Here is a 27,021-nt window from a genome sequence, read left to right as displayed (position 1 = left end):
GTGTTGTACTTACAAAAATCTATCCAGGACAGCACGATAGTTGGGGAAAGAGAAAATAACCGATCAAACAACAAGAACGCAGTGCTGTACATTGAAAAACATCACACACTGTCTTAGCTTGCATGACACTAAATATGTGTGACAGACAGTGAACATCTCTGTACCTCGTGGAAGCGTACGATGTTGATTACCCAGGCGCAGAGCCCCGCAGCAGCTGAGGATTTCTGACGAACAAACTCTGGGTTGAACTCCGGGTCGCTGAGGTGCTCCTCTCTCACACACCTCACTGTGGCCTCGGGGATGTGCTCTTTGTCAAAGTTCACCAGAGCCTGCAGGAAGTCATCCACCTGGACGTGCATTTGTGTGTATGAAGCTGATAAGTTGAGGTGTCGCCTCACAATCTCCATACATGATACTTTAGCTGACCTTTTTCTCTTCTTCAGTTTCATTACAGCAAAGTGCCTCGCTAAAATTAAAAATCCCTTTTACAGGAGGCCAAGATAACATCAGCAAATAACATAAAATACAGAGGAAAAAACATTCAGGATAATAAAGTGGAGTCAAAATAACAGCAGTCAATACATCATTGTAAAAAATCTGAAAACACACACACAATAAATATAAATATCCAATTCTCGGTTCTCAGCTCAGACAAGGGATGTGGAATAAAATGGCAATAACTCATTTTAAATGTGACACAATGTTATTTCAGCAGTTTGGGGAATTTATTGATGATGAACCGTTTTGGCTTTGTGGTCGCCAGCCATAAATCTCACAAACACCACAAGACATCACTGTAAAAGATCACCTTGCTCATGACCATCTTGGAAGCCTTCCAGCTGCGATCTTTGGGGATTCGGCCTTGGGGAGACAGCAGCACCAGGACAGCTGCTGAGACATTGGTGACAATTGCTGGAGGGTTGGGGAATGTCCTCAGCTCTGTCAGGTTCAACTAGATGACACACACACGGATAAAATTTTTATTCGGGAGGCTGAGATGGAGCCAACCTTGCAACACTTTTTTTGTATATTTTCACTGCTAGAAATTGTCACATATACACAATCAATTGCGGTGAAAGGATCCGGGTTTGTTTACGCATACATGTGTGAGTTACCCTGTTCAGTGTATTGAGGGCTGCGTTGGCTGCCTGTAGGGCAGGTTCAGCCTTGGCCAGGTCCTCCTCAGTTTCCTGCTGCTGTTTGGTCACTTCAGCTTGGATTGCTGCCACCTGAAGAAAGAGAAAATGATGTGTGATATTGTACTTTGAGTGGAAGTGTTGCTCCTTCACCCCACACACACAAACATATACACACACATACTTACCTTTTGCTCCTCTGCATCTGCCACAGCTCTCTCTTGATTAAGCTTGTCTGTCTGTTGTCCTATTTTGGCTATCAGAGCCTCTATATCTGTGTTCCTCTGCCACAGCTCCACCTCCTGCACCGCTAGCTTGGCTTTCAGATCCTCTACCTGAGTAACACAGACAGGAGGAAATCAGCATATAAAAACAGAAAAATCACAAGACCGACTGGAAGAATATAATATGTAGAAGAACAAAGTAGACAGCTTACAACTGCCTGCATTTATTCACTATAGCATATATTGCCTGACCTGTGAGGCAGTTGTCTGCAATTTCTGTAGGCCGTTCTCTAATCGCTCCATCTTCTGGGTCAACTCTGTGCGTTTTTTCCCCAGCAGGTTGCCATACAGCTTCATAAACTCCAGGAAACTCTTTGGGGTGGTGTAGTTAAAGTGCTTCTCACTCTGCTGGTACTTGACACTCACCTGTGCATTTTGGATAAACAAGAACTCTGAGTGATGATGTCAGACAAGGTGTCAGGAGTGACTGCCAATCATGGCGGACTGAATAACTCACTTCATTGACAGAGGTGTGGGCATAGGAGATAAACTCACTGATGGATGCCCGCACATTTGGCTGCATGGGATAAACAAGCACAGGGATAAAGGGAGTTATTATGTTAGCAGGCATTAGTTAGTTATTTATGGATATGACTGATATACTACCTCCAATTCTATATTACGTTTCTGCTGTTTCATTTCCGAAGATCAGAGGAAGTTATATGGAAATGAAAATGAATATAAATGCCAGGTGAATGTGCTATCACCTCCAGTCCGAGTATCTTCTCTATGAAACTGGAGCTGACAGACTGCAGGGCGAGCTGAGGCCAGGGGTGGAACCAGTCTATGGCTGTGCAGTTCACCAGAGCCGGAAACTTCCGTGCACGTGTTCGCAATGTGAACCCAACTGGCGAGAAACACAAGACGACCTAGAGGGCAACGAGGGTGGTGGCAGATGATATGTGACATCAGTGATATGGGAAATCAGTTAAATAAAGCAGATATCATATTACACTTTGATGCCAATTCATACACAGCTTAATATCACATAAATAATGCTTCAGACCTTGAGCTGTCTTCGTATCCTCTCAATAAAGAAGCTCCAGCAGCTGTCTCTGGTATCTAAGAGTCCTAATCCTCTCAGCTCCATCCGGATCGACGTCACAATCATATCCACTTCTTCATCACTAAACAGGTCTGGAATATCACCTAAATTGCACAGACAAAGCTAGCTCTGAATGCATATTTGTTCCTACATACAGTATAGTGTGAATATAGAATTCAGCAGTGTTCAGTGGAGTTGCTCTTTGCTTAGCCTCAGATCTGTTGCTCATTGACAGTCAGTGTACTGTATACTAGCTTCTAATACTCAAAATGCCATACAAAAAACTCTTTTAATGGGACAAAACATGTAAAAATGTAGAGTGGATTAGAATTGGATTTTTGTGGCATCCTATAAAGTGCTTTTACCAGCCAGTGTAACCTGGGACTGAAGCATCATCATCATCATCATCATCATCCATGCACCACCCCATTAGTGAAAAACAGGATTCAGCGATAAATCTTAGCTAGGGCTGTGGTTCCACTACTTACCCTTTAATGGACCCAACCAGAAAACTTAAATTTGACTGATGAAAATCTGCAGTGGTTGCTGAATTTATGCTCTGAAAGTCTCTGACACTTTAAATTCATGCACATCTTTGATATTCCCTAGAAGAAAGTATGCTTTCAGTGGCTTTTTACACACTGAAGAAGGAATTCTTTGCTCATCAAACGAATAGGCACTCATCCTAGCTCAGTGTGTCCAAACCTGAGGCCAGCATATCGTTGATGAGCACCAGGAAGCGTTCATCTGGAACCTGGGCATCTGTATGAAGGAACACGGTCCCAATGTTTTTCACCCCCACCTTTATATACAACGCTGCTATGTCACTCTAGAGATGAGGGGTAGCAGAAAAGGGACAGAGAATACATAATATGACGTGATACAGGTCCATCTGGCTTGAAGTTATATCAAAGAGTGCAATGACTTTCTGCATCATTTGTGTGTGTGTGTATATGCATGTTTACCTTGAGGTCATTGATGCCGTAGCCTTTACGCAGAGTGATCTGGAAAACTTCCAGCATGCTGAGGAAGGCAGCCAGTCTACACAAACTCTGCTTCCCACTGCCTCCAACCCCCACCAGCAGGGCGTTACCATAGGGGGCCTCCAGGATACGACTGATCCGGCACCTGAACACAAACACCAGAATTAATAGTGTGTGTATGGTCTGTTGTTTACATATGTGCTCATCTGTGCAACCCCCCCGCATGTTAACAGATGGTATATGTTCAACTGCAAATTGTGTGCATGTGTGTGTGTCTTACACATGCTGGATGGCTTCCTCAAACAGTACCAGGTCCATGACAGCATGCAGCTCATTATAATGCTCCAGAGCATCAGCCAGTGTCTTCTGGAGTTTCTCCCAGTCTGAAGCCTGACAAGACGGGAAAATAAACAAACTTTGCTCTCTTGAGTAATGGCAGCAGTGTCCAAGTAACTCTGTGGTAACTTCCACACATTATGAAATTAAGTTCTTATCAAGACTTGAGTCAATTAACTTTCAATTCAAACTCCACATAGAAAAGAAAGGTAATTAGTTTGGTAATGACAGCGCATTCATCCTCATTTATTTTCTGACAGATTAGACATGACAGCCAAATTCATGCCATAAGGTTTTTGAATATGTGAGCTACAGATAATCCACATGCTAAATTGATTTAAGTCAAAAACAATTAAACTCACCAATTTTATTACCACAGTTAATAAAGAATAAATGGATGTTTGAAAGGAGCAACATGGACTCCAGATCTGAATAGCTCTGATGAGTTTGTGTGTGTGTACAGTATGTGTGAATGAGTCGAACCTGGTGATAGCGAGGCTCTCCCACTCCCTGGGCAAAGTGACAGTACACCAAAGGCTGGTGGATAAAAACAGACTCATCTATTCCCTGGAGAAAATTGGCAAAAATGGAGATTAAAAAAAAAGGCAAGAAAATATTGAACATACCACTGGCCTTCAATGGCTAGAAATAAAACAATTATAGTACTGCATGTGCAGCCCGACAAAGACAGAGACGTTACTGTATGTTCCTCACCTCAAAATATCTCTTGCCAGTGTCCAGGAGGATTTTGTTGAAGAGTTCCACATCTTTTTCTTCCATTAGTTTGTCAGAATAAACCCTGGAGCTCTCATGCAGCCACAGGTGAACCAGGTCCATGGGGTAACGGATACTCTCCGGCAGGGCAAACAGAATACCCTACATACCGAGATGCATGGAATAAATAACCATGCGATTCATCACAGAGGCTTGACGTCAAAGGACTAATTTATTTAAGACGTCTCCATCCCCACAGAGCAGGTATCTCACTGACCGACAGTCAGTTAGATATATGTGGCTTGACAGCTGAAATGGATGTTCAGTCATTCAGCGACCACTTAATATTCCACTGAAAACTACAGATAATGGACCCATAGCTTTGTTAACTGTGGATCTCATTCAATGAATTAAACGTCATCCAAGCGGCTCACAGGAGACAGCAGTCATTTAACACAATCAAGTTTTGTATTTTTTATCTGGATGACCATGTCTGTTTTACCTGGAAAATGTTCGAGAGGTCTCGCAGGTTGAAGATGTAGTGGAAGCGAATCGCTGTGGGGAGGAAGTTCTGACTGATTTTTTGATGCAGACAGATAGCTGCCTGGATGAGCAGAACAAAAAGACGGACAAATGTAGAGATGGATTGATAGATATTGGAACAGACAAACAGATGGGTACTCTTATGAATAGCGCGACTGATAAATTGAAAGACGGATATTTGCATTGACTGGAACAAAGCCTGAGATCAATTGCGGACAAATAACGCATTGATACTGTGGTGTACCTGTATGAGAGTTCCAACTGAGCGTGAAACCCCGTAGCTGAATCCTCCCTGAAGGAAGTGAGCTGACAAGATGCTGGAGAAGATGGTGGCAAGTGCATCGGCACTGGGGAAATGTACGGCAAATACAGAGAAATGCCTCTGAAAGGAGAAATGAGAGACGTGACAGACTTTCCATTAAAAGGCTGTAGGAAGTACCTGTCAAACTGCTTTCCACATGTAATGATTAATGAGATTCATGCTGTCATCAGTCATTTGTTTCCTAGGCCATTCTAACCTCAATTTCACTGCTGTTTTTTGGGGCTTGTTTATTTCTTTATCATGTAATTGCTTTTTGCTTTTGCTATTGATTTAATTCATTCTGTGTTAATCTACACCTTGATAAATTACTCTGTAAAAATGCCTAATGAACTAATTAAGTAAAGTAATTGGAGTAGAAAGAACAAAGGCGATGTGTGGTGCGTGTATGTGCTGCATGCTCGCATGAATGAACGTCTATACCTGTAGTCTGGGGTTGATAGAGAAGCTTCCAGCTGTTGGGTTCATGCAGGTGATATACTGGCAGTTATGAATTTCCTTCAGCACCAGCCGTTGTCTGTCATACCTACACAGGTTTTGTCTATTTAGATTTAATGTAACCATGAAATTCAGTGTCTGTACTTACTGCACAGTACATGTGTTTACATACAGACGTGGGTATGTAACTGTACTGTATGTTTATGCACAATGAGCTAATTGTGCATGTACTGTGTTTATCAGTCTTACCAGTGGTTGTAGTCAAGGTGCTGGCGTATGAGTGTGTGCGGCTGGACGGTCCCATAAACATCCACCTCAGGCATGTTGAGGTCGTCTATGAAGTAGATCAGTCTCTTAGCAGTGGGAGGAGCAAATTTACGGCCGGCTTTCTTCTCCAGGGGTTTCTCCAGGACACCTGAGGTGCACATATATAATGCACAAGACAGCTGATGAAAATGACAAGAAGAAACACTGCGGGCAGTCCACACACAGCAAATGATTCATTCAACACTGCCAGTGTGTGAACAGAAGAGTGGTTCTCAGTTATGGATTTCAGCCTGCACCAGGAAAAAAGAACTGAAAACACAAGCAATGAATGCAAAGTAATTCAAGCAACCTTAGAGGGCAAAGGCAGTGTCGTGTTACAAGATGGCAATACGCTGAGATAGAGGCAGGGTCTGCCTCTTTTTTTTGTTGGTGGGATTTTCTTTATTTCCACAATGTGTTCAGTAATATATTAAACAATCCCAAATTCCAGTTCTCAAAATCTATTATATCTGATGTTTGCTCTTTTCTATTTCATCCTGAAATAAGTAGAACCACTACACCTCACAAAACCCCTCTTGTGCCATCACTGTGTAGAATCCGGATTTATATTAAGTAAGCACCAACGCCGTCAAAATATTTGTTTCCATTCCTGTGATTCTTACGCTGCAGCATGGCTGATGTGGTGTAGTAGTTGAAGGGGACTTTAGCTACCATGTAGTCCTCTTTCAGCTTGGCCACTTTATCAGACACCAGGATGGTCTTCCCCACCCCGGCATTGCCCACTAACATGATAGGTTTGCCTCTCTGGAGCAGCAGGTCCATGAAGTAGGTCAGACAAATGGTTTCTGGAGTGTGGACCAACACAGTCTGAAACACACATTACATGACATGAAATATCTTGTCCAAAATGTGGTAATGAGTGTAAATATAATGTGCAGTAATTCTGCTCAGTACACACCTGTAATGGTACATCGGGCTCTAGCTCAAATGGCACCATCTTCTCGCTCCAGGGAGTAAACTTTTTAGTCTCAGAGTCAATGAAATAGTCAAAGACAGTGCCCTGGGAAGGAAACTTCACCGCTCTCATCTCTTTGGACCACCAGCGGCTGAATTCAGCACGGTAGTCATTCAGCTGGCCGAAAATAAAACAAATCATAAAGTGATGTAAAAATCTGAATAGTCTCATTATCTGCAAGTTTATACTGTAATAAAAAGGAGTCAGCTCTTCAAGCGAACACTGAGTGACCACACACATGATCCTGGAAGAGGGCTCCTCCAAAGGCCCAGACACAGGCGAAGACAAAGTAGATCTCATAAAGCTCTCGGGGAGAGTCAGCAGGAGTGTTGTCCTCTGTCAGCAGGCAGTCCAGCAAGGAACACAGTGTCTGATTGGCCACAACACAAACATGGAACATTGCTCTTTTGGACAACATGCAAGCACACAACACCAAGATGGATGTGAAGGTACAGAATGTAACACATTGATTAAGACCCTTTGGTCTGTAGGTGAGACACATAATGAGCATGTAGTATGTTCTCACCTGCACCATGCTGGTTTCTGGTATGGGAGTGATGGTTTTCAGGTTGCAGCGGACTTGTTCCAGGCAGTATGGAACATACTTATCAAACAGAATGGTGAGGTTGGCGCGCTCTGATTGGGCCTGTCGTGTGTCAATCCAACTTGTCACATACCTGGCAAGACAGTAAAACCAGCACTGCACTGCTCACCAAAACACAAGTTCACAACAGCGACGAAACGGTCCATCATTTCTGTGTGTGTGTCTTACGAGCTCCAGCCAAGGTCCTGTGGGTTGACGTAGAGTATTCCTGCCCTGGACACAGTAGCTGGAGTAGCAGCCTTTAAATGAGAGATCTCAAAGAGTAGACGCATGGAAGAGGACAAACTGATCCTCTCATTACTGGCAAGCGTCAGAACCTGGACAGAGGAGAGGACAAATTAGATTTTGTGTGGCTGAAGCATTTGTTCAAATACACCCAGCAGCTGCAAGATGTGAAGTGGTAGATAGTGGACGGGCACTGATGAACATGTATCTATAGATTTTGACATGGGCCTGGGGTCAGTTGATGTTAAGATTAAGGCATATTGAAACCCTTGGATAAAGGAAAAAAATCCAGCAGCAGAAGAATGGAAACACAGGACAGAAAACAAAGATCTACTTTGACCTTATTGTCATCCATCACTGTGTTGAGTGACTCAATCCACATGGGGTCAATGTCCCCATCCAGAACAATCCATTTGGGTCCATCATGGCCCACTGAGGTCAGCTCTCTCATGGTAGAGGAAAACAGACCTAAAGTAAAGAGTAAAACATACAGTGGTTTATCAACACTATTTTGTTTTGATCGTTGCGGTACCAGACCACCACCAGGGAGTTAACTCTGAACCAGAAAAAGTACTTTAACAAATTCTAATTAATTCTGAGAAGATGGTTGGGAATAATTATGGACTTGGCACCAAAATAACTCCTGCTTGACAGTGACCCAAAATCTGGAGAAAACACTTCACTGATCATCATTTACATCTTATTAAATTCCCCGTATAATCCTCAAGTCCCTCACCGTCTTTCCACTCTCTGGTAGCAGGGTGCAGGTACCCGAACAACTCGTCTGTAGTCACAGCTTTAGGGTTAATATCACTCCATATGGGCTTCATCTTCATGTTTGCGTAGGTTCTGTGGAGCGTCTTCAAGATCTGATGAATAAACATTTGACATAAATGACACAATCATTAAAACAATCAAAATCTTCAGACTTAACAATAGTTACAAACTGAAAAGGTATGAGGACAATATTTATAAGCCACCTCTTATAAAAAGTGGCTTTGAAGACAAATTTGCATATACTATTCTGTATGTGTCTTAATGGATACTGTATTTATACAGAAGTGAACCTGGCTCTTTCCAGTTCCCGGTCCGCCTACTACAAACACAGAATGTCTGACAGCCAGCAGCTCCTCCAGCTGGGTCACCTGTACACAAACAAACAAACAAACAAACAAACAAACAAACAAACAAACAAACAAACAAACAAACAAACAAACAAACAAACAAACAAACATTGCATCATGTTGGCTTTCTACTAATTATAAATGTACATTTCTTACAATTCACAGGTCTTTTTTCATGTTCCCATAGGAATTAAGTACTGTGCATCCTCCAAAATTAAAACCTGCAATGCTGAACTTGAATTCTCAAGTATAAATAACTGTAAACACAGTGATGAACTGTGTGTTACTCATCAAAATTTTATATTTATAAAGCATACATTGGTCTACAATCCTAAGTCGGCATTTCTTCTTTTTTTTTTTTCACCAAAACCCCTTCACGACTGAAATAGAGGCATATAAATTCACAGAGAAGAAGAGCACTTCCATTTCGACATAATGTTAAAAAAAGACACCTTAAGAATAAAGTTCTCCTCAGGCTGCAGGTGCAGTTCACTGACTGACTGGCGAACAGCATTCTCCAGCTCAGGGTCTCTCTTCCTGGGCACGTCAAGCAGAGGAAACAGGTCAGCGATCAGCCCGAGGAAGATCGGCACGTCACTGGTCACTATCTTAGGTAGGTTGAAGTCCCTCAGCGCCCTCATCAGCACCTAGGCAGGAAAGGACAGTTTTGGGTGTTGTAAAGCAAAAACATTTACCAACTAGATGTGTGATGCTTCAGTGTGAATGATAGCTTCCACCAGTGACAACAAATTGACGTGTACCTGTTCCTCAGGTCTGCTGCGGTCCTCTCTCTTCAGCGATCCAGCCACAACCAGTACCGATTTGATAGCCCTCAAACCCCAATCATAATGATCCTAACAGGTAAAAGGAATTAACTTTTAAAGTCATGAAAGCAGGGACTACAATGTCACAATCATCACTGTCCTCCAATCCAGCAGAGGGATATTTAAGGCAAGAGCATTTTAATAGTGCAATCACAATGACCAGTGCAAAGAGAAACATATTCTGTGCAAGAGGGATGAGAGTGCATTTAGGAGCTTTTTTATTTCTGTTCATGTATATTCACCATGTGGAATAAGAGGGGTGGGTAAGCCAGTCACAAGGCCAGCATCTGATGAATGAGGAAACACATCTAAATGGAGCAGCACTACTTGCACCATTTGTTGCATTTCCAACGAGACCCAAAGAGTGCTAGTTGTGGCATAAGAGAACTTGCTTTTAATTTCTTTAAAATTCATATCTAATACTCATTCTGAAACATCAGGAGGAACAGTTACACTATATTCCATGCCCTGCATGTTAAACAGAGAATGGTTTTACGAACCTGTTTTGACAGCAGCTCCTTACAAAGAGTGTAGAGACTGATGAACTTGCGTGCGAGCAGACGAGCATCTATGAAGCCTTCTGCTACCAACATGATCTCACAGATGAGCTCAAAGTCTGGGATCACCATGGCACAGGGTCTGGACAGTTAGCAGACAAGCTGTTAATTTGTTGTTGACATTGAGTCTTGTACTCTTTTTCTCTCTGTTTGTACCAGACCTGAATAGAGCCTTGAGGTTCTCTGGGAGCTCAGCCCTGCCGGCATAACCTGGATTCAGAGTGATGAAGATGCCCACAGTTTGCTTCAGCTCAATCTCTTCTCCCAGGAAATGAAATCTACAAAAACACAGTACCAACTACAAATGACTAATTAGGTCTGTAGAAGAATCCCAGAGTGGATTAACAGACAAATTAATGAACAAACATTTGGATAACTTATAGTGCAGGTCATGATTGCCACATCTACCTTTGTTTCTTGTTGCGCACAGCATCCTGTATAGTCTTGACCTGTACAGCTACCACAGACAGCACTTCCACTGAGATCCTGTTGAACTCATCAAAGCATCCCCACACCCCTGTCTGAGCCAGACCCTTATAAATGTTACCTATGGACTGAGGAGATGTGATGGAGACAGAGACAGTAAGGGTGGAATGTATGTAAGCGACAATATGAATGAAGTAAATACGACATATGAATGGACACAACAGAGAACAAATGTTCAGTACGTGCTACCTTGTAGTCCATCTGTTCTGAGCAGTTGAACACATACACCATGATACCCAAGGAACGTCCAAGGTCTTTAGTAGTCTCTGTCTTACCGGTGCCAGCTGGGCCAGAGGGGGCACCACTCATAGTCAGATGAAGGGACTGGGTCAGGGTTATGTAACACCTTATAGAGGTAGGATTGAGATATAAAATCCAACAGGAAAAACACAGCAGAAAAAAAAACAACAAACAATCTGTAACCAACATAATACCAATCATTTAAATTCTACGGGCCCATGTATTTGTTAAGAAAAAAAAAAGTGTACAATCCATGTGCATGTGTACTAGTGTGGTATACATGTATGTGTACCTGTCAGTGAGTGGTGTGATGACCAGTCTGTTAGTGTTCCCCAGGTATTCATAGCTGAACTGGAACTGGGCATCACAGATGTTAACATAACAGTGTCTGGTTTCATCATCCCAGCGATGGCGTAACTGGGACAGCCATGCAAACGCCTGCCCTGTTGTCACCTGGACACATACAGTAACATCAACAGGAAGCTTTTCTTGCCTGTGTCCATTTAACAAATGTACGTCTTACTTACCTTCTGACTTATGAGACTGGCGACTACGTCTCGAGCATGAACATCAATAGTGCACACAGTCATAATTTTCTGTCTGTCTCCACGAGTTAAATCTCCCAGCAGCATGTGGATCAGTGAGTTCAGCTGTGTGATCTAGAAAACAAGAATTCAGCAAACATCACTGCACAAAACAACCATGTGTGGTCAGTCAGCATCCTAACAATATTTTAATCTAGATTTATAGCACTACCTGTTTTCTGTTGTAGTCTTTGAGAGCTGTCTCAAATCCCTCTTCCACCCTCTCGAAGGCAATGCCCACATCTGTGGCCCACCACACCTGACTGCCAGTCAACCCTACCTGTGAACAGAAAGAAAAGAGAGACAGACGACAGATAGTTTGTGTGTTTTATAAAGCTAATGTGGTAATTTTACAGACTGTGCATGATCAGACCTGCGCAGGGTAGTCAAACAGCCACTGGTCTCGTGGTTTGTCCTCATAGGCAGCTACAGCCTCCTGGACCTCCTTTCGGACCGTACAGCGCATGGTGCTCTCTAAGGCACTCAACCAACACTCTGCCTGAAGACACAAAACAATAAAAAATACATGAAAATAAAGAGAGAATTCCATAATATTTGGAAAAGGCATGACAATTATTATACATGGCACCTGTATACACATACAATTATATATTCTGTTTTAAAATGCATGCTTGGTTGTATGCAAGTATGGTTATATTTGTAAATGTGCATGTATGCGCATTAATTTATTGGTGCCTGTGTGTGTGTGTGTGTGTGTGTGTATGTGTGTGTATATATATTGCCTCTATTGAGTTAAATGTGAGCATGAATGCTAATAAAGGCAAACAAACTCTATTGTAAACAAGTCATTCATTATAGCTATGCCACACTTGATTAATGAATATAGCGATAACTGAGTGTGAATCTACTTGCGTTTGCAAACACGGAAATCACACTTAGTTTTTCAATACCTGTCCTTCACAGACACATGGCTCAGAGAATGGAACATATTCTCCCTCTCGGCTGTACATCCCTATAGCAACTGCCTGCCCATCCTCCTCCTCCTCTCTTCCACCTCTGTCCGAGTCCTTGAAGCGAAGATCTGCTATGTTGTCAAACAATTTCAGCAAGTGTCTGGTCACCTGGAAAAACCACATGCACATGGATTATGGTTCCATTTTTGTTTTAAAGGTTATGTTTACAGACCGTAATCCCTTGACTGGAATGTAAGGAGATTAAAAAGGAAAACGATAAATCAATGTCAAATTTCCACTTTGTCGTTCATTCTTATCGTTCTTAACATTCTCTGTTCCATAAAGCTAAGACAGTTTGAAGAGTGTAATGAACTGATAACTACAATGTGTCGACTATCTCTTAATATGTTCTCTCTTGGAAAACATAATGAAATTGTAATCTGTCACCTGTTTGGGCTGTGTTCCCTTGGAGACAATCTCCAGCAAGTCTGACGCAGAGACGAAGTAAAATCTGGGGAATGTGAGTCTCTTGGTCTCCAGGTACTCAGCCAGGGCCTTCTCACACACAGATAGCCTCTGCTGCAAGGTCTCCAGGTTCTCCAGGAAGCCAGTCTGGTTGGTCACCTGCACCACATTACTGTTCTGCACCACCTCAGTCATCAAGCTCTGGGTGAGAGAAGAAGGACTTAAAATGTAATGAAATGGTGAGATGGAGGCACGTGGGCTGGCGGTCTGACTGTATATGTTACCTGGAAGTCAGTGTGAATTCCCTGGAAGCGCTCTGCATCATTGGCCAGCTGGCAGCGGATGTCGTGGCTGTTGGTGAAAATGCTGTTAAGGTGGGCCCAGGTCCTCTGGACAGACATCCAGGAGGAGATGACCAGGTCAGCCACCATCAGCTTCCTCTGCCATCCGCTCACCTCTGCCTGGAAATACTCCACGTACTTACTCATCAGGATGTTCTGCAGCTGCACCTGCAGAGGAATAAAAGGAGGAACATCACAAGATGACTTTTTTTTACTATTTTTTTTACTATTTTTTTAATGTATGAAAAGAGAAATTAAATTATCCATTCATTGGTTCTGTGCATTTTTTCTCTTGTTACTGGCAGGGAGTCAGACTGACTGTAAGCACTACCTGAAGGCATACATGTAAAGCAACACTAGGAAATATTAGATTTAACACTGAACCTGATGTTCACACTCACCTGGTTGTCCTCCAGTGTTTCTATCAGATTCTCATCTGCTTTGAGCAGAGGGATTCCTGTGCTGCTATGAGTCTCATATGACAATGACATAACACTCCATGTCTGGGTTATCTCAGCCAAAACCTAAGAAAATGTAGGATAGGCATCTTTACAAAATGTGGTATTTGAGGATGAGGAAAAACGTAAAAATTGTGAATCAAGATAAAAATAAAACAAAGAGCAATGCTACCAAGTATGATATGTATCCTACTTCTGCATACTGTAATTATTTATAATTCAATCTTTCTTGTCCATTGTGAGTCTGCTTTATGATTATTTGTGATCCTCTCAGAATATAGTAGAAGTTACTATTTGTAGTTTAAAGATTTGGGATATCATTTGTATCTTCGTTCTGAATTACTGACAGCTACTATGACTGATTCAAAAAGAAATTGTCTGTTTTGTTTAACCAATACTTAAATACAAACCCTTACAACTGAATTAATATACAGGATTCTTACTTTCTCTATGGCCATTTCTTTCACAGCCTTGTCCACAATGTTTTTGACCTCATCCTCCACACGGTGAAGCTGCAGTTCCAAAAGGTCCCCCAGGGTGGTGCCTTCCCCCATCACAAACCTGACCTGAGGACCAAAAGGGATACATGAGCGTGGTCAGGTCTCAGATCACGATAATGGGGTTCACTGAACTGCGCTGGTCATTACAGGCCAGGATGTGGCAGGACAGCTGAATGAAGGTAGAGTACGTGAAGACTTGATCAAAGAATAGAACTAAACTAAACAGAGTGACAAGCATACAGTGCAGAGCGTGATCATTGATGGAACATTATTGAATCAGATGGTATGAGACAGTGTGAGGTAGCAGCAGAGAAAGTCCCGTACCCTGGTGGTGTTCATGAGCTGCTGCCAGTGTCTTTCTCTGACCGCAGAGTTTTGGAGCTCATTGACGGCTCTCAGAGAGGTCAACAGGTTCTTCACAGTCGACTCCAGACCCATGTAAACATCCCACACCCGCACCTCCTTATCCAGCATCTTCATTTCCTTTAAAGTGCAACAGAGATAGTCAGAAATTATGAGAGAGATGTATGCATGAATGTAGTTTATGTATGTCCATGGAAGCTTGACATACTTTGGCGAATCGTCTGAGCTCCATGTCCATCTGCTCAACATTGATCTCCTTCCATGGAGTCTTGGTCCAATCCTCTATGCTGGTCTAGCACAAAGAGGAGAATAGAAACATTAAATGAACTTAACGGAGGAAAATTTTCCTTACAGTCAAAAAAAGGTCATCTGTTGGTGTAGTCATGGGATTCACAGCTTTTGGGTGCCTGCAGTGTGGAAAGTCTGCCTTGTGTTAATGTTTTATCTGTGGTGCTCAAACATAGCAAAGAAATTAAAATGCCAACATATTTGATTTGTGCCAATTCATATGTACCTTCACAAAGATGACCATGTCCCAGACTGCTTTGACCAGGATGATGTCAGAGCGACACTGGCGCAGTTGCTTGTAGTCTGGGAAACTGACCTCAAAAAGATCAGCAGTGTCTTGCAGCCGCTTCATTTCTGCCTCCATCACTGCTACTGCTCGATTAGACTGGACACATTTTGACATGCTGTGGCTTCAAATTGCATCGCTTGTTAATTTCTATTTAATCATACACTGTGAGGTGTTACTTTGCAAAGAATGACTTTGTATAGCATGTCTCCCAGTTCTCACCTTGTCAATTAGTTTATATGGCTCCTCCATGTTGATCTTAAAGATCAGTTCAGTGCGAAACTGTTCTCTGAACTCATGCTGCTTGACCTAAAATGTGGCAAAAAAAAAGATTCAGGATTCTTTGAAGGTGCAGTTCTGATGCATATCTGCTTCCGTCCTTCAGTCTAACTGTAGACACCAGGGGGTGTTGGTCTCAGTCATATATAATGCAGGACAGAAAGTGAGAAGGTTTATATGTCAGATATTGAGTTCTTTGTTAGGGGTCGCAACACTGACATCCTACCCCACTCACACACAGCCTTACCTCAAAGCGGACACATTTCCTGCGTATCACGGAAACTTCATTTGACTGTAGCGGCGCCACTTCATGTTTAACTGTGAATGCAATTTTCCTCAGACTCTTCCACTTCTCCGGCAGCTCCTGTGATAAAGTGAACAATGCTGCTCAATGATAAATGCACATATCTGTCAGCACTCATGAAAATGTGTGTATTTGTGCATTGGTACACACTTCTAGCTGTGTGTAGACGCTCTCTGGCAGCTGCTGTCCGTAAGTCTTGAGGAGCTCAGCAGTAGACTTGAGAGGTTTGAAGTGCTGTTCGTTGCTGATCTGTCTGTCTCGTATGGCCATGAGGTGTCCCATGATGTCCACAAGGCCTGCGTAGTCACCATCTGACACCTTGTTAGAAAGACCACGGGCCGTGTCCTGGACAAAACAGGATAACTCTCTCACGCTGCAGGACAGAAAGGAAAGAGGATGATGTAAGAAAAAAAAAAAAGTCATATTAAATAAAAAGATTAAATCTTTTGTACAACATATATATTTTAAACAATTCTTCTCTGTTCTCGTAGCTCTTGTCCATTTCAAGTGACAAACATAATATATGTCAGTGCTGGTCCATGCGTCTGTCTAACCTCTGGTTCACGTGGTTGAGCAGGTGCTCCTTGAACATCCAGCTCCACCTCTTAATGACATTCATCAGTGTGTGCTTGAAGGGTCTGATATCTAGCTGTAGCCAGCCACAAAACACCCTCCTGTCCTCCATCTTGCTCACTCGTACATACAGAGACTCAAACAGGTTGATCTGGAACAAATGATACGGAGACAATGAGGTGAAGACTGGAGACCATGGTTGCACTGACCAGCTGTACACTAAATTATGATCAAGTCAACTGTGAAGCACACCTGCTCTTTGAAGTTGTCCAGGGTGGGTGGGTTCTTTTTCAGTTCATAGTCAGCATACAGCTCAGCCTCCTCTGTACTGAGCACATGGCCATAAAGCAGGAACTGACGCATAAATTCAGACCTGTGAAAGTTCAGGGAAAAAGACCAGCTTTTTGCTTCCGATGTTTTCTCTATCCTTTCATTAAAAAAACGTCCTTGTTAGTTTCCTCCAAATGGTATTTATAATTTTCCGAGTGATGAGAAGGAAATCATGTACAAGAGCCTGTATTAGTGTATGTCTGCAATAAAGATATTTGATGATTGTAAAAGAAAAAGACAAGAGAGTCATCACCTGTCATCAGTCCAGAGGTAGCGGTAGCTGGCAAATGATCCCTGATATTCTCTGACCTGAAAATCAACACAATATTTACAGCTGTAAGCATCATAAATGAGCGTCCATGTTAGGGCAGAAAACAAACTCTTACCTTAGCGATAGCTGCACGTGCCCGTGAGCGCACCACATAGCACATTTCTGACAAATCCTCCATTTCATTGATGCCGCACTATAGAACAAAGAAACAACACAGCAAATGAAAAGGCTGTGTGCATGGGCCAATGTATTGCTGTAGAGTTGTATGTTCGCATCACTGTGAACACTGTGTACCAAAAGTCTAATCAGTACGACACCTGATAATTATCCAGTTGTTTATGTTTTGCCACTCTGGGAATGAAGGAGGCCATGTTGGTGATGTTGGCCACCATTTTATCCACAATATCATAGAAGTTCCCACTGTGGCTGAAGTCCAGTGGGGGGTCGAAGGTCATTTCATTGCTGTTGAGTACCAGCTGGACCTCAAACAGTGGTGTAACACGCTGGGCTGCATCTGTGTTGTCCATGAGGTACTGCAGGGAGCAGCGTACTGCACTGGAGAAGCCTGTCAGGATCATTCGGTCCACATAGTCCGTGTAGGCCTGCCACTTGCTGCCTTCCAGGTCTGCAACACCGAGTAGCGACTGGTTCTCCTGGAGCACAGTGGAAAAGTGACGTGTTTGAGGAGTTGAGAAGGAAAAAAATGATCATAATATGGTTTCTGAAGATAATACAAGTCCTCCTCTCCAGCATCAAGAGCAAGGTAAGTGAATGTACCTGCAGCAGTTCGTGTATTTGCTCCCCTGTGCTGCTAATGAGAGCGTGCTGTTTGGAAACACTCTCTTCAATGTCCGAGAAGATGAGGAGAGTAGAACCAAGGCTCTTTCTGGTGATGAAAGCACGGTGGCTGAATTTTCCCATGAGGGCCTGAATGGCCTCCACATTAGCTTTACTCCTCTGGACATGACTAGAAATGCTCTGGTGAGTGCAAAAGAGGGAAACTATTACAAACAGCAGTTACATTCCCTTTGGCTGACAGCTGCATGTTGCTTTTTGTTTCAGAGGTGTTTGCTATAAGTGAGAAAAGTTGGCTTGGAATACATGAGGAGTACGCCAGGTTTCATGGCACACTGGCAGGCAATAGTTTGGCAGCAGCTTTTGATTGGACAAACTCTAAAATAAACCAGAACTTTTATCGAACTTTTTACATTTCAGCACAAATGCAGAGACAGGATTGTTTCTTTAAATATAGCAGAACAGCGCAAATACACTGCAAAACAGTGTCAGCATAAGTGCTGAAAAACATCTTGTGTTCTGTCTTTTCACACCCAGAGTTCCTTTGCTCTGGTCAGAATGAGATGACGAGTGGGTAAATTTAGAGTGTTTTCTCCAGAAAAATCCAAATGAGCCAAGATGCAGCACTACAGACCACATGAGAATGTTCATTTCACCCATTGGTCACGTGTCTGAGGCGTGAACAAGGAGGAACAAAGGAAGAAGGTCCTGACGGAGGACCACTGGCCAAATACAGCAAATTACAATGCTCTAGTCCAGGTCCAACCTTGGTCCAACACACCATTGTTCATTTGGACTAAAATAATTTAGGTGGGAAAGCATCCTGACCCCCCAGCACCACCTTGCACATTTTATTTGATGACAGTGCAGTCCAGGGAATGTTCAGTACCTTAACCAGGTCTCGTGTGCTCTGAATGTAGTCCCATAGGTCGTCCTGAGCCCAGGTAAGCTCCCCGAGAGCCGGTTCCAGCTGCCGCCTCGTCGCGTCCATCTCATCTTTCACCAATCCCAGCTCTACAGCTAGGATAGTGCTGTGGAGCTGGTTGTACCATTGGGTCACCAAGGTCAGTGTCTGTGTGTACTACAAGATACAATCCAGGGTTAACACTTCAATCTTTTTTTAAAAACATATTTCACAGGTCAGAAAACACAATTCCAGCCACACAGCTCACACATACACCTGTCTGATACCATATCCACTGCAACACCAGAAGCTTAGTTACCCACCATGTAGAGTCTCTCCCGCTGAGAGTAGAGATGGAGAGCTGCTTTAGGAATGTTCTCGTTCTTCAACATGCCGAGGTACTTCACCTCCCTTAGCACCGATGTCAGCTGAGGAGAGAGAGGAGGGAAAAATGTAATAAGCAATTTGATGAATCCAAACTTTGAGTCCATCATTTGTTTGTTTGTTCTTTTTTTTTAACTTTGAAATGCAGCAAATGTAAAAACGTTTATGAATTTAGTGCAGGCTACATCACTATTGTAGAGTAGTAATCAGTGATATGTTACAGGTGAAATTTACACTTATCATCTTTTCATTCATCATTTCAATCATCTAATCTTTTATTTGCAGTGTAAACTTCACCCTACAGAGTACAGAGTTTAATCATGGACTCATTTGTATAATCGAATGCCTATCATAAATAGATAAAATATACTTGAAGTCTGATTAATAAATGTCACTTTGTGATTGCATCTTCACTGCACTTACTGCAGGACTGAAGTTGACCTGGAACAGGCCTGTGTCAGTGTCCTGTGTGAGCAGTGGTTCCTTCAGGTGGGTTTGACAGATTTGCTCCAGGCCCTCAGTCCACTCTCTAAACAGCTCCTCATCATGCTGGTCCAGAACCTCCAGAACGTGCTCACACTTTTGGAGGACATCATCCGCTTCAGCACACCCCAGAGGCCTGGAAGGGAGGGAGGGTGGAAAAAAGAAAAGAGAAATGGAGACAATGACTAAAATATATCATCTGTAACTCGTAAATGTCACTAAATGTTTGTCATATCCGGTGCCAGGTTTTGACAAGGAAGACGAATGCGTGGGAAAAAAAGGACTATATCTCTGGTTCTGCTGCATTCATTTTAATACTTTTTAAACTGCCCATCATGAATCCAACAATGTAATAGGAGTGAAATGCTAAATCAGTGGCATGTTCTTTAGATACTGATATCAAAACTGCATTCTGGGATTCTATCACAGTTATGAGCCAGTGTAAAACATTTATTCATAAATAGTATTGCTAAACAATCCTTTTAAATACCGATGAATTCAAATTCTTTTTAACCAAAACAGATATTGTTTATCTAGCAGAGATCATATTTCAGACAATAACATCATTTTCAGAGCACACACATTCTTAGAAAACAATCTCAATTATTTATTTAACAGATGTAAGTTTTATAAGTCTTAATGAGCCTTAGTTGTCCTTTTATAAATGCATATTATAATAAACTCAACAACAGATCTTACAGTTTTTACATTGTGTCTGTGTGTGATAAGTACAGTTGGTTCGTACATATGGGCCAGCTGACAGAGGTTGCTCCTGTTTGTGAGGATGCGATTCCGAAGTTCCTGTGACCATTTGAGGTTACCAGCCACTGATGGCATATTCTTCCCCAGGACAGCACAGCCAGACCGCAGCTGAAATACACAAGCGAAATGAGTTTGGATGATGAGATAAGTTAATATTTTTATAGATTTGTTGCACATTTAGCTATGTGTGTAAATTATAATACCATATGTGTCACATTTAACTCTTAGAAACTGCCATTATGGCATAATTTAACATGCTAACTGGCTGTAGTCCGATTTTATGGCTGTATTTCTGTATATTTTCAAGTAACTCAGTCAGTATTCAAATTAACTCAAAATATTTATTTCTGTTCAACCTCTCTTACCCCATCTCTGTGTTGATCAAGTATATGCTGACAGTGCTCTATTTCCTGATTGAACATGGCCAACAACATGTTGTAGTTAGGAGAGAACAGCTGGTGGATCCTTGGTCTCTCAAGCAGGGTGCTGAAAATCTTCAACAACTGGATGGGACATAAAAACAAGGGTAGAAAGAAAGCACAGTGTGAACATTAGACCTTAAGGTTGTACTATGATGCCCAATCATACAGTTCTGATTAACTCTCTCTTCATTCCCTGACTTTTAATTTAAGTCACCAACAACTTGAAATGCACAATAACGACAAAATGCTTCTCAGCTAAGGTCACTGTGATTGCTGTATGCTAACATGTTAAACATTCTCCACTTGATCTTTTAACACTGATGCTCAAAAAGTGTGATCAACACCTTGCCCCTAATGACCTGAAAGCAATAAACTGAATACAGCACTCAGGCTGTTTAAGGGGCCAATGTGTAATAGACATACCTTAAAGGTTGACTTCAAGTTTTTTGAGTGCTGGAAGGCCAGATTGAGGACAGTTCCAAGCCTCTGGTCGAAGTCTCTGTTCTGCTCTATGAAACACCTGTAGTGCTGCACAAAAGCCTGGACACAAGATGGCACAGACAGAAAATGATGGACAATTTCAGTTCTTTTCTGATTAAAAGGCTGCGAGTCAACTCATATCACACACAATTTTTATATTCTTATTCCATCCATGTACTTATATAACAGATCAATTCCTAATTGAGTTCCAATTTTGATTGGTTGAGTCACACTGGAAGCTGTAGTAAAATAACTAAAATAACTGTAAAATATCTAGTAAATTAAATATTGATGCACTGACAAATAATGCCTGCTGTCAGTGATTCATGCGTGTTGCTTAGCAAATACTTTGCTTTGTTACTTTTCAATTACTCTACTGCTGGGCAGTAAAATAACATCCAATTGGTATTTTTTATTATTCAGCTGTGCCTGTCAATGCCACTTATTAACTGCTGTGAATCACAGCCCTTTGAGGCTTATCAATTACACAGCAGTGCGATATCAACAATCTCACTAGGCCTCACATCATCAGTATAGTCTAGAGGGTCATATTTGCTCTCTCTGAGGGCCCGCCAGCGGTCGTGAAACTCCTCGCTCATGGTGAAGACCATCTCACTGAGGACTTTCCCTCTGGATCCACCCAGTTCAACCTTCTCAAGTTTAAGAAAATCCAGCGCAGTTGCAAAAAGTTCCTAAAAATGAGAAGAGAAAAGCCACTGATGGGTCAGGGAGATGGGATGGAGGTAATCGTTATTAAAAACACTGATAACAGACATGATAAACAGACAATAAATCAAAAAGAAACATTAAAAATGTACATACAGCACTTAACTTGATGTAAATGCATTGAAAACAATGTTTCCTGTTTTGCCATCTTTTTTAGGAATGACAGTCAAATTAGCATGTTTCTAATCTTCCTATAAAATCAACACACACAGTGCTCTGCTTCTCAACCCAGGCACCTCGATCATAAAAAGCCTTTCCATGATGCGGTCTGAACGCTGGAACACAAGTGTAGCTGGAAAGTCCCACAGCTTGATGGTCTGCGTGTGCCTGTAGTACTTGGGGATCCGCTGGCGGTGAGTATGAAACAATTGCTTGAAGGTGCGCAGAACTGAGATGGTTATCTGAACTCTCTCCATCCCCTCCTCAAGTTCCATCTTAAACAGTTCTTCAGGGATAAGGTAGGCAAAGGCCTGGATACAGACACACAATCATTAAGAAGATCAGTTGTACATATGAGTTAATTCCTCTTATTCTGTCCCCCTTTCTTTCACACATACACAGAGATGTATCACTGTACCTTTTCGATGATTAGGTTGCAGAACTCCTGCAGGAGGACCACCATGCGTTGTGGAGTGCAGTAGTATTGCGAACGGCTCCAAATGAGACAGAGGGTATGGAAAAGAGGAGGCAGTAGAGCGTCTAGCTGTGGGAAACTCCTCTCTTCTAAGCTGCTGATCAGTCTCCTCAGAGGGCGTAGATACAGATCTATATCCTCTGCTTCCAGTACCGCTATCATGCCATACAGAAGTACTTATGAATAGAGTCATCCTAACAGGGTGCTATTTTAACAGAATTAAAATCACACAGTGGTTTTAGATTTGTAGGGACAGTGGTTATGTGATTGCCACGTTGTCTACTACTGCTAAATGAGCATGATGACACACACAAAGTGCAAGGCAATTCAGAAATTCAGAAGAAATTATCAGGCTAAATACGGATATTTTTGACCTTTGAGTCAGGGAAAACAGAAAATGAATGAATTGAATTGAATTGAAGAATGAAGAAATTGTATGGACACTGTTGTAACAATAACTATAAACTGAATGTAAGAGCAGTGGATATCAAGACAATGGCTGCTCAATATGTGTCTGAAGTAGAACTAAATGAGAAGTTGAGAGACTAGCTCAGAGAGACAAGATGATAGAATGTGGGAATTAATTAAATAGCACTGATAAATGACAAGTACTGCAGATGTACCCTCATTAACTTTGAGGCAGACATCCTTGAAGGAGGAGTAATAACTACTCTTGACTCTTCTCAGGATCTCCATGACACGTTCCACTTTGGGGCTCTGGATCTGAAAGGAGGGACATCATAGCAGAATGTACACTCAGTGGCCACTTAATCGGGTACACCTGTACAATCTATTGCAATTCAATATGCACCATAAAAGCAGATTTAATGGCAGGACAGCTGTATTTTAATTGCATTAAACTGTACAGGTGGACCTAATTAAGTGGAGGCTGGGTGTGTATCACCTGGGCTGATGACAAAAGATGAATAGGAACTCTATGTGTGGGGTGTATGTTATGACATGCAACACGTTTGGGTTCTGTTGACATTTAACAATTCAGGCCTTTCAAGATGTGGATTCAAAATCTGGTGTTAAAGAATAACAAGAGTCTCATATCCAGTCTTAAAAACACCTCTATTCTGGTTTATATTTTGAATTGACTGCACCCTCTGCCAAGTTCCACAGAGCCAATGTCATACTTGTGACTGAATGCCCAGCAGGTTTTCCCTCTGAGTGGTCCAAAACTGGAGCTCCACACTGGGGCCTGGGTGGTCTCCCTGAAGCAGCACCATACCAGAGTCTTTCTTCAGGATATTCCATATCTGTCCAGACCACTGAACTATCAGAGTTTCTATAGAGTATAACAAGCCACGGTCCAGTGGCCAACCAGTGGGGCTGAGGGAGACAGAGGGTGGTGCAATCAGTGTGAGTAAAAATGGCAATATGGGCTTTAAAGCATGGAAGCAGAGCAGGCAAACTGCAAATAAAATATCATTCCAGTGACATTAGGTTGTAAATGCCATCACAATCAGCTTGTGTCTAGCTAGCTATATCTTTGTTAGCTTGACAGTTAGCCAAACTGTCAAACCCTGCAGGTTTGACTGACAATACTTACCTCTGTTTTTAAGATATTTCCAAGTTCCTCAAAGACTTTGTATAGACTCAAGCTAGCTGGAATGAGAAATCTTCTGTCTGCTAAACACTAAATTTAACTAATGCTAGCTCATTCCCATGTTGTAACATGGCGCCCGGAAATGTCGCTGGACCTTGCTTATCTTTTTTTTTTTTCCTGTCTGAATCCTTGCTTATTTTGACAACTCTTGAAATCTTATTAAATATGGAGACATACAATGAGAGTAGTGTAGATGAGTTAACCTGATAGTAAAATGTTTATTTTTTGTGACGTTTTTATTTGTTATTAACATCTTATTTTCATGCTAAGTCACACATACGGGCAGGCAGTGTGTCACTTCCGGCCACTAGTTGAACAATACAGCTGCAAGTATTTAAACTTGAACTGCTTTAAAAAGTTTTATTATGCAACCCACGGAATATTACTCTTTCCAGCTGAACATGAGAGCAGTTAACGAATGTGGAAATGCGGTGAGTGCCGTCAGTTGTTTTTACAGCCATAAAGACGAGCAAAGGGTCTTTCGTTGTTACGATATACGTTAACGGTAACAAATTAAGCTAGGCTATAAGCTTCGTATACACACTGACCTGAGTGCGATGTCTTGAGGCCGTGCCCTCTCCACACACAGTGGTAGGGGCAGCAGTGTTCGTCCCTCTGCGCGGCCTCTCAGAGTCACCACCCTGCTCCTCAGCTTCTCCAGGTGCCTGTGGATGTCATCAGACACCACCCGCGGCCAGTCCTCATGGTTCAGACTGTTGGATAGCACACACACCAGCACCTACGCAGTACACACAGGCTGTTTTAAGTGGACACACACACACAGCAGCACAAACCCCATTCATTCTTCCCTTCAGCAATAGTCTGAGCTGGAAAACGTCACGTGCAGTATGCCACCAGTTGTATACGAGTTGGACATTTTACACTCACACACACTAGCCCACCTCAGAGATGACAACAGGTAGATGCTCCATGGGGTATCCAGGCACTTCTCCCAGCCGCAGCTGGTGTCTGAATTCTTGCCGTGCGACTCTCTTTACGCCTCTCTTTAGCACACACAGCAGCTTGGTCTTCCATGGTGGAGATGTCTTCACAGATGCAAAAACAGTAGGAATGCTTTCAACAGCATTGAAAGCACCAGAAATAAGTAGTGACTTATTTCAAAAAATGTGTATGTTAGATGGAGTGTAGCCCAGGAGATTTTGTCGAAGACACACAGTATATTCCTGCATGTCAGCTTACTGTCTGGTCTAATAGCTAAACTCAGTGTGTAATTGCATGTGCATGGCAGTGTGTCCCGTTTTCCTCTCAGGATGTGAGGAATTTTGCTGCAGTCTTTTTTTAAATGGTGTGTGTCTTCATGCCACCCAGGAAAACAGATAATGAAATGTGCCTCAACATCAGCATTCTGCACATGTGCGCATCATCGCTTCACAGTAGCTTCTCCTTCGGGATATTAGTATACAGAATTTCTAACATATAGTGCATACAGAAAACAAGAGATGAACTACACCATTAAGTATTTAGTCAAGACTATAACCATAATGTTATTTGCTTACAAAATTGACTGTAGCTTAGATGGGGTGATGAAAAATAAAATTACAAACAGGTGCTTGAACTTTTGATAAACTCGGCTCCTGCCTGTGTGTATTTCCTACCTGAGCATCCCCTGCATGCAGTGTCCCTCCAGGCCCAGTGAAGAGCAGCAGTCTGTTGGTCCAGATGTGGTCCAGGAAATCCAGTATAATCTTCTGGTTCTCTTCTGCTCCAATGAAGCGGTTCCACTTATCCGTCTTCACTCGCAGCACACAGAAGGCCTGCTCCCGAAGGAAGTCCACCCTCTCATCTGACAACACCACCCCAGCTTTGAGAGAGGGCTCCTGGGGAACACGCACTCCTCCAGCCCCGCCACTGCCTAAACCTCCGCTGTTACTGCTTTTGCCGGTGGCCTCAGCCATGAAGACTCAGATGGCAGAAAGAAGGAATAAGGCTACTACTACTTGATCCAGTGTGTAGGGGATATGAAACCAGAAAAATGAGTCATGTAGAGACAGATAAAAGGTACAAATCCTTCCTGTCAAGATCAGAATCTATAAATTCCCCAGTTGTTGCAAATGATGCACCCTTTCTACTGTCCCAACCATTTTTTTTCTCTCTCTGTCTCTCTCTCTCTCTCTCTCTCTCTCTCTCTCTCTCTCTCTCTCTCTCTCTCTGTCTTCTCTCTGTGTCTCTTGTTGGAAAAGTGATACACACCTTAATGGATAGGTTAATTTGTCCCTGTGACAATGCAGCATGGGCTGGCTTCATTATCCTGCATGTTGGAGGCTGTTTGTGTAGCCTGTATGACCTGCAACCCAATCCTGTAACCTGAGCCATCAGAGGAGACCTCACTACAGTGACACCTCCAGGACAGGTAATGATATTACTTCTGTGATGCACTTATAAAGTAGTCAGTGTTATAGTACTCCGTGAGTTACATAGTTAAATACTAGTTTGTGAAATCATCAGTTCTCTGTCTATGTCAGAGGGCAGGACAATTCGATTTAGAATTTTTGCATTGTCCTGGGTTGTGTATTTTAATATGTGAAAGAGCATGTGGCAACTGCTACTGAAAAGAGAAAAGTCATATTCATTTAAGTACAGCAGAAGAGGTTCTGTACTGTCTTCTGTTTACCTGTGTGATGTGTATCATCACCGCATGGGGGCAGTGTGGCACAGTGTTTCTGATGGCATCCTTCAGCTGTAATCCAAAGTGACCCCAACCA

General features: G+C 42.4%; 1 protein-coding gene across 1 annotated transcript in view; it reads right to left on the bottom strand.

Moving 5' to 3' along the window:
* The window catches only part of dnah9l (dynein, axonemal, heavy polypeptide 9 like), a 32,095-nt gene extending 8,177 nt beyond the window's left edge, over nucleotides 1-23,918 (bottom strand). Inside the window, exons 1-64 of the mRNA XM_070974245.1 lie at nucleotides 23,826-23,918; nucleotides 23,310-23,409; nucleotides 22,630-22,841; nucleotides 22,289-22,522; nucleotides 21,851-22,018; nucleotides 21,270-21,386; nucleotides 20,790-20,927; nucleotides 20,408-20,532; nucleotides 19,603-19,798; nucleotides 19,119-19,223; nucleotides 18,781-18,972; nucleotides 17,874-18,074; nucleotides 17,414-17,749; nucleotides 17,212-17,289; nucleotides 17,079-17,134; nucleotides 16,748-16,868; nucleotides 16,477-16,646; nucleotides 16,073-16,295; nucleotides 15,866-15,982; nucleotides 15,562-15,648; nucleotides 15,280-15,438; nucleotides 14,974-15,057; nucleotides 14,727-14,885; nucleotides 14,346-14,468; nucleotides 13,846-13,968; nucleotides 13,388-13,612; nucleotides 13,086-13,304; nucleotides 12,636-12,806; nucleotides 12,098-12,223; nucleotides 11,897-12,004; nucleotides 11,668-11,799; nucleotides 11,433-11,593; nucleotides 11,090-11,246; nucleotides 10,823-10,968; nucleotides 10,576-10,692; nucleotides 10,358-10,496; nucleotides 9,795-9,887; nucleotides 9,486-9,680; nucleotides 8,977-9,054; nucleotides 8,646-8,778; nucleotides 8,250-8,377; nucleotides 7,853-8,001; nucleotides 7,607-7,757; nucleotides 7,319-7,450; nucleotides 7,024-7,197; nucleotides 6,728-6,932; nucleotides 6,048-6,213; nucleotides 5,784-5,886; nucleotides 5,286-5,423; nucleotides 5,001-5,102; nucleotides 4,499-4,660; nucleotides 4,268-4,351; nucleotides 3,729-3,838; nucleotides 3,431-3,593; nucleotides 3,171-3,294; nucleotides 2,427-2,569; nucleotides 2,128-2,289; nucleotides 1,878-1,937; nucleotides 1,613-1,786; nucleotides 1,325-1,471; nucleotides 1,116-1,229; nucleotides 809-952; nucleotides 165-347; nucleotides 14-19 (exon numbers count right to left, since the gene is read on the bottom strand). Coding sequence (XP_070830346.1) covers nucleotides 14-19; nucleotides 165-347; nucleotides 809-952; nucleotides 1,116-1,229; nucleotides 1,325-1,471; nucleotides 1,613-1,786; nucleotides 1,878-1,937; nucleotides 2,128-2,289; nucleotides 2,427-2,569; nucleotides 3,171-3,294; nucleotides 3,431-3,593; nucleotides 3,729-3,838; nucleotides 4,268-4,351; nucleotides 4,499-4,660; nucleotides 5,001-5,102; nucleotides 5,286-5,423; nucleotides 5,784-5,886; nucleotides 6,048-6,213; nucleotides 6,728-6,932; nucleotides 7,024-7,197; nucleotides 7,319-7,450; nucleotides 7,607-7,757; nucleotides 7,853-8,001; nucleotides 8,250-8,377; nucleotides 8,646-8,778; nucleotides 8,977-9,054; nucleotides 9,486-9,680; nucleotides 9,795-9,887; nucleotides 10,358-10,496; nucleotides 10,576-10,692; nucleotides 10,823-10,968; nucleotides 11,090-11,246; nucleotides 11,433-11,593; nucleotides 11,668-11,799; nucleotides 11,897-12,004; nucleotides 12,098-12,223; nucleotides 12,636-12,806; nucleotides 13,086-13,304; nucleotides 13,388-13,612; nucleotides 13,846-13,968; nucleotides 14,346-14,468; nucleotides 14,727-14,885; nucleotides 14,974-15,057; nucleotides 15,280-15,438; nucleotides 15,562-15,648; nucleotides 15,866-15,982; nucleotides 16,073-16,295; nucleotides 16,477-16,646; nucleotides 16,748-16,868; nucleotides 17,079-17,134; nucleotides 17,212-17,289; nucleotides 17,414-17,749; nucleotides 17,874-18,074; nucleotides 18,781-18,972; nucleotides 19,119-19,223; nucleotides 19,603-19,798; nucleotides 20,408-20,532; nucleotides 20,790-20,927; nucleotides 21,270-21,386; nucleotides 21,851-22,018; nucleotides 22,289-22,522; nucleotides 22,630-22,841; nucleotides 23,310-23,409; nucleotides 23,826-23,918 — 9,141 coding nt within the window. The remainder of the gene's footprint in view (nucleotides 1-13; nucleotides 20-164; nucleotides 348-808; nucleotides 953-1,115; nucleotides 1,230-1,324; nucleotides 1,472-1,612; nucleotides 1,787-1,877; nucleotides 1,938-2,127; nucleotides 2,290-2,426; nucleotides 2,570-3,170; nucleotides 3,295-3,430; nucleotides 3,594-3,728; nucleotides 3,839-4,267; nucleotides 4,352-4,498; nucleotides 4,661-5,000; nucleotides 5,103-5,285; nucleotides 5,424-5,783; nucleotides 5,887-6,047; nucleotides 6,214-6,727; nucleotides 6,933-7,023; nucleotides 7,198-7,318; nucleotides 7,451-7,606; nucleotides 7,758-7,852; nucleotides 8,002-8,249; nucleotides 8,378-8,645; nucleotides 8,779-8,976; nucleotides 9,055-9,485; nucleotides 9,681-9,794; nucleotides 9,888-10,357; nucleotides 10,497-10,575; nucleotides 10,693-10,822; nucleotides 10,969-11,089; nucleotides 11,247-11,432; nucleotides 11,594-11,667; nucleotides 11,800-11,896; nucleotides 12,005-12,097; nucleotides 12,224-12,635; nucleotides 12,807-13,085; nucleotides 13,305-13,387; nucleotides 13,613-13,845; nucleotides 13,969-14,345; nucleotides 14,469-14,726; nucleotides 14,886-14,973; nucleotides 15,058-15,279; nucleotides 15,439-15,561; nucleotides 15,649-15,865; nucleotides 15,983-16,072; nucleotides 16,296-16,476; nucleotides 16,647-16,747; nucleotides 16,869-17,078; nucleotides 17,135-17,211; nucleotides 17,290-17,413; nucleotides 17,750-17,873; nucleotides 18,075-18,780; nucleotides 18,973-19,118; nucleotides 19,224-19,602; nucleotides 19,799-20,407; nucleotides 20,533-20,789; nucleotides 20,928-21,269; nucleotides 21,387-21,850; nucleotides 22,019-22,288; nucleotides 22,523-22,629; nucleotides 22,842-23,309; nucleotides 23,410-23,825) is intronic.
* Between the last annotated feature and the right edge of the window lie 3,103 nt (nucleotides 23,919-27,021).

This window comes from Chaetodon trifascialis, chromosome 11, assembly GCF_039877785.1.
Source record: "Chaetodon trifascialis isolate fChaTrf1 chromosome 11, fChaTrf1.hap1, whole genome shotgun sequence".
NCBI lineage: Eukaryota > Metazoa > Chordata > Actinopteri > Chaetodontiformes > Chaetodontidae > Chaetodon > Chaetodon trifascialis.
Note: the sequence above shows the minus strand (reverse complement) of the source record. Positions and strands in the feature narration are given on the sequence as shown.